Genomic DNA, 4412 nt, shown 5'->3' on the forward strand with positions numbered 1-4412 from the left:
TTTTTTTTTTCTATTTCTTGCCCAACAACCTTTTTCTAATTTTTTTTTTAAAGCTTTCGGAAATAAATTCGTATGTGCTCCCGTACTTATAATTAATCTATCAAACTTTGCACGCACCTAGTTTAAAACTTCATTGTATATTGAGTGAAATAAAATAAAATTGGAGTCCAAACCCGATACCTCATTTTTTTTCTTTTTTTTTTCTTGCCCAACAACCCATTTCTAACTCTTTTTTTTCTTTAATCTTTCGGAAATAAATTCGTACGTGCTCCCGTACTTAAAATTAATCCATCAAACTTTGCATGCGCCTAATTTAAAACCTCATTGTGTTATTGAACAAAAAAAAATTAGCGTTCAAATCCGATACTTCATTTTTTTTTTCTATTTCTTGCCCAACATCCTTTTCCAATTTTTTTTTTTCTTTAAAGTTTTCAAAAATAAATTCGTTCATGGTACTGTACTTAAAATTAATCCATCAAACTTTACACGCATCTAGTTTAAAATCTCATTATGTTATTGAGCAAAAAAAAAAAAAAATGGCGTCCAAACTCGATACCTCATTTTTTTCCCCAACAACCATTTTCCAACTTTTTTTTTTCTTTAAAGCTTTCGAAAATAAATTCGTACGTGCTCCCGTACTCAAAATTAATCCATCAAACTTTGCACACACCTAGTTTACTCATTGTGTTATTAAGCAAAAAAAAAATTGGCATTCAAAACCGATACTTCATTTTTTTTTTCTATTTCTTGCTCAACAACCCTTTTCCAAATTTTTTTTTCTTTAAAGCTTTCGGAAATAAATTCGTACGTGCTCCTGTACTCAAAATTAATCCATCAAAATTTGCACACACCTAGTTTAAAACCTCATTATGTTATTGAGCAAAAAAAAAAAAAAATTGGCGTCCAAACCCAATACCTAATTATTATTTTTTGCCGTTTCTTGCTAACAACCTTTTTCCAACTTTTTTTTTAAAATCTTTTGGAAATAAATTTGTACGTGCTCTTGTACTCATAATTAATCCATCAAACTTTGCACGCACCTAGTTTAAAACCTCATTGTGAATTGAGCAAAAAAAAAAATAATAATTGACGTCCAAACTTGATACCTCATTTTTTTTTTTTTTATATTTCTTGCCCAACAACCCTTTTCCAACTTTTTTTCTTTAAAACTTTCGGAAATAAAATCGTACGTGCTCTCGTACTCAAAATTAATCCATCAAACTTTGCACGCATCTGATTTAAAACCTCATTGTGTTCCATCCACATTTTGCCAGTATAGATGGTGTCTTAGGCCAAAATGAAATGGTTTATGAACTACTCACAATAAAAAATTCACTTAAAGGACTTGATATTGTAAAAGCAAAGAAGGACAAGTAAGAATACATAAATGGCAGGATGAAGAGCTGTATGGATGGCAAGTTTAAGAGGATAAACTGTTTTTCCGTTTAGTTTTCGTATTGCTCCTACGCAACTCCTTTTCATTTTATTTTCCACCTCTGATTTGATTTAGTGGAAAAACTGAATGCCAAGTTGCCAAATGGTCTACCTAAAGGTTTTTCCTAAGAAAATAAAATAAAAAACCAAACTAAAATGGTCACGAAAGTCGCTAATTATTTTGTCTGGCGAAGAAAGTTGGGGCATGTGTACTCTTCTAGGTGGCCCGCCATGGGATTGCCAAGGGCCAAGATGAGCTTTACAACCTCTGCTACAACTCACTAACACCAAACAAGACAATTGGCAGCTTTAAGCAATCTAGACATCCACATGCTATAAAGGAATTGAAACCTTATATCATTCAAAAATCTGACTATGTACCGCTATACTTGAGATTCACAAGTGTCGGTTTCAGAGATGTCATGAATGCATTTACAATGGTGGTTGTTTATTCACAAGGCAAAAAATCAAAGTAGACACTCTTCCTATCTCACCTCACTCATTTCATCTTCTTGCCTCAGCTAGTTGAATAATGAAAATCTTAAACCATGATTATTTCATCTTTGTTCAGCAGAAATGAGGACCGGTGGGCGGTTTAAATGGTGCAACTCGTTTTCGGGGCTTAGTAATCCTTCATCCATGTGATTGCACATTGGATTGGAATCGGCGAAGAAGTCGTCTACTGCAGCTAGAGATTTTAATTGCTGAGCGAGAGATGAAATAGTCTTCCGGCACTTTGCAAACCGGCTAGCAGCGACCGCTAGCTCTCGCTCCTGTTTTACATAACAAAACTAAATGAGAACTTAAGAAGGAAACTAAATTCAGACTAAGTCATGATCGCCCATTTAGCATGAATAAAACATTGGTAAGCTGATCCTATCAGATAGTCGATGGTGTCAACAAGCGCAATGTTGCTCAAAGCACCACAACACACAGAAAAAAAATAAAAAATTCCGCCTAGCATGAGCATTTTCTGGTTAAGTCAGTTTAGAAGCACTCCATCGCAGCACTGCTAGTGCTTTTTAAGCTCGAAAATTACATTACATCAAAGGTCAAGTGCTTTGAAATTGTATATTTACCTTTGAATGTCTTCAATGCTACAGTGAAATTTGAGATTTGTTTAGATTGTACCCCAATCATACGGTTTGTACTAATTAAGTACAAGATGCTGATGCGGCCCTCCTGTTTCTAACATAGCTATATGTCAATATGAAGATCAAAACCATGCTGCGTTACTAGAAAATAATCATTTCATCTTCCTTGAGATGGCTATAGATAAATAACTATTCACCTGGGAGATTAAAGTCATATCTCATAAAAAAGCACCCAAATAAGATGTCCAGACACAGGATGTGAATGTACCAAGAGAGGCATCTCTCTTTTCTCATGCAGATGGAACTCACTCTACATGCAACTGTAACATTGCCACTCAAAATGTAGTAGTGGGTTTGTTGGCCAACTTGATAAATTATGTAAAAGGAGCAATACCATCTCAATAATTTACTCAAGTTATCATGCTTTCCATTAGATATAGACTAACATCCACAAGCCATAGAGAACTAACCTGCTTTACTTTTAGCTGTTCATCAGAGACAGCCACACGCTGAAGCTTGATCTCATGCTGCAGTTCGGCATCCCTTTTCATATTTAGATTTTCATCCTCCAGCTCCCGACATTTTGCCTCATTTTCAACAGACAAAGCATGCTCTCTTTCAACCTCTTCTTGTAGTAATTTGACATTACGGAGCAAGTTTTTCATCTCCTCTTCAACATCCATCAGTCTTGACTCTGTTACTTCCATCCTCTCATGGTAATCCTTGCTTCCTCCTCTGCAGCTTGCTTCGATTTTTGTGCTGCAGACAACATGTTGTTGAGTTCTTTCAATCTCATCTCAACCTCATTGAGCTGACTCCATGAAGTTTCAAGTTGCTTTTGACATTGACTTAGAGCCATCTCTAGCTTCTCCTTTTCTTCTTCCTTCTTCTCTAATTCTAATTCCTCCTCCAGCTCTGTCGTTCTATTGATCATGGCTTCAAGCTCAGATTTGAGAGTGACTTCATCAGATCTGTTTTGATCCAGAGGCCCCATTCCATTGCTGCAGCTTCCACTTTCTGCGTCTGGTAAAGCTGCAAGCCCTTCCATCTCCAGAAAATCATCCATTAAATCAAGTTCTCCTGAAGAGACCATGAGGTTCTTTCCGAAGGATTTCTCTTTCTTAAAATGGTCGAGTTCAGTTATTAGAGCAGATGCCCATGACTCAGAGTGGCACGGCTCACAATCACTTGGCTCCTAGCAACTCACTTTCTGCACGTCATTCTCAACTGCTAGCAGCCTATCCCCTACATCTGATTGGCTGTCAGCGAAGGACTCTACACAAACCGATGATGCAGAGAAAGACTTAAGATTGATTGTCGCACTTGCTTTCCGAGACATGGCTCTGAGTCTGCGGCATTCGGCTTCCAGCCTAGCTACCTTATTTATGCTCTCTAAATGCTGTTTGCTGGCTGTTTCTGCTGCTTGGGTGCTCAAATCACGCTCAATAATCCTGAGTTCTAGCTCCTCCGACATAGAAAGGACTTTGGCTTTGAGGGCCACATTCTCTTTTTCAGCAGCATCAAGCTTAGGGCCGAGATCAGAACATATAACTGAAGAAGCAATGTCAAATAGATTTAACGCAGGAACGGTTGAATGTGTAAAATAATTCGAAGAACCCTTTTCTCATTTCAATGTTCTCGAGTCCATTTGCTATCATCTTCTTGACGACCACATGTACTGTTCATGCTCGAGCTACACCGGTCTTTTGCTTATGGAGAGCTGGAGCGAAGACCTCCTGCTAAGGGCAGGCGACTCTGAGCGCATGAATGTGTACGGCGCGCTGCATGATGCACTCGACATGGGGTGGATCCCTTTCAATCAAAAGCTTGATTTCAAAGAAAGGTGCCAGTTGATCATCGCGTCATCGATGATATATAAGAGGA

The 4412-nt window shown here is 37.6% G+C and overlaps 1 protein-coding gene across 1 annotated transcript; it reads right to left on the reverse strand.

The window, feature by feature from the left end:
* Positions 1-1981: 1981 nt before the first annotated feature.
* LOC120295791 (filament-like plant protein) lies at positions 1982-4084 on the reverse strand. Its single transcript, XM_039317364.1, has 4 exons — positions 3757-4084; positions 3365-3705; positions 2999-3287; positions 1982-2225 (listed from the first exon to the last, which is right to left on the reverse strand). Exons 1-4 carry the CDS (start codon positions 4000-4002, stop codon positions 1992-1994), a joined length of 1110 nt encoding a protein of 369 aa, XP_039173298.1. The 5' UTR covers positions 4003-4084; the 3' UTR covers positions 1982-1991.
* Positions 4085-4412: the final 328 nt, after the last annotated feature.

The sequence above is a fragment of the Eucalyptus grandis genome, chromosome 7 (genome assembly GCF_016545825.1).
Source record: "Eucalyptus grandis isolate ANBG69807.140 chromosome 7, ASM1654582v1, whole genome shotgun sequence".
NCBI lineage: Eukaryota > Viridiplantae > Streptophyta > Magnoliopsida > Myrtales > Myrtaceae > Eucalyptus > Eucalyptus grandis.

Coding starts and splice junctions, on each gene's coding strand:
- LOC120295791 (XM_039317364.1), bottom strand. CDS start 4,002: ATGTCGGAGGAGCTAGAACTCAGGATTATTGAGCGTGATTTGAGCACC. Junction 3,288..3,364: donor GCTCTAAGTCAATGTCAAAA/GCAACTTGAAAC, acceptor TGTTGTCTGCAG/CACAAAAATCGAAGCAAGCT. Junction 2,226..2,998: donor AACAGCTAAAAGTAAAGCAG/GTTAGTTCTCTA, acceptor GTTCTCATTTAG/TTTTGTTATGTAAAACAGGA.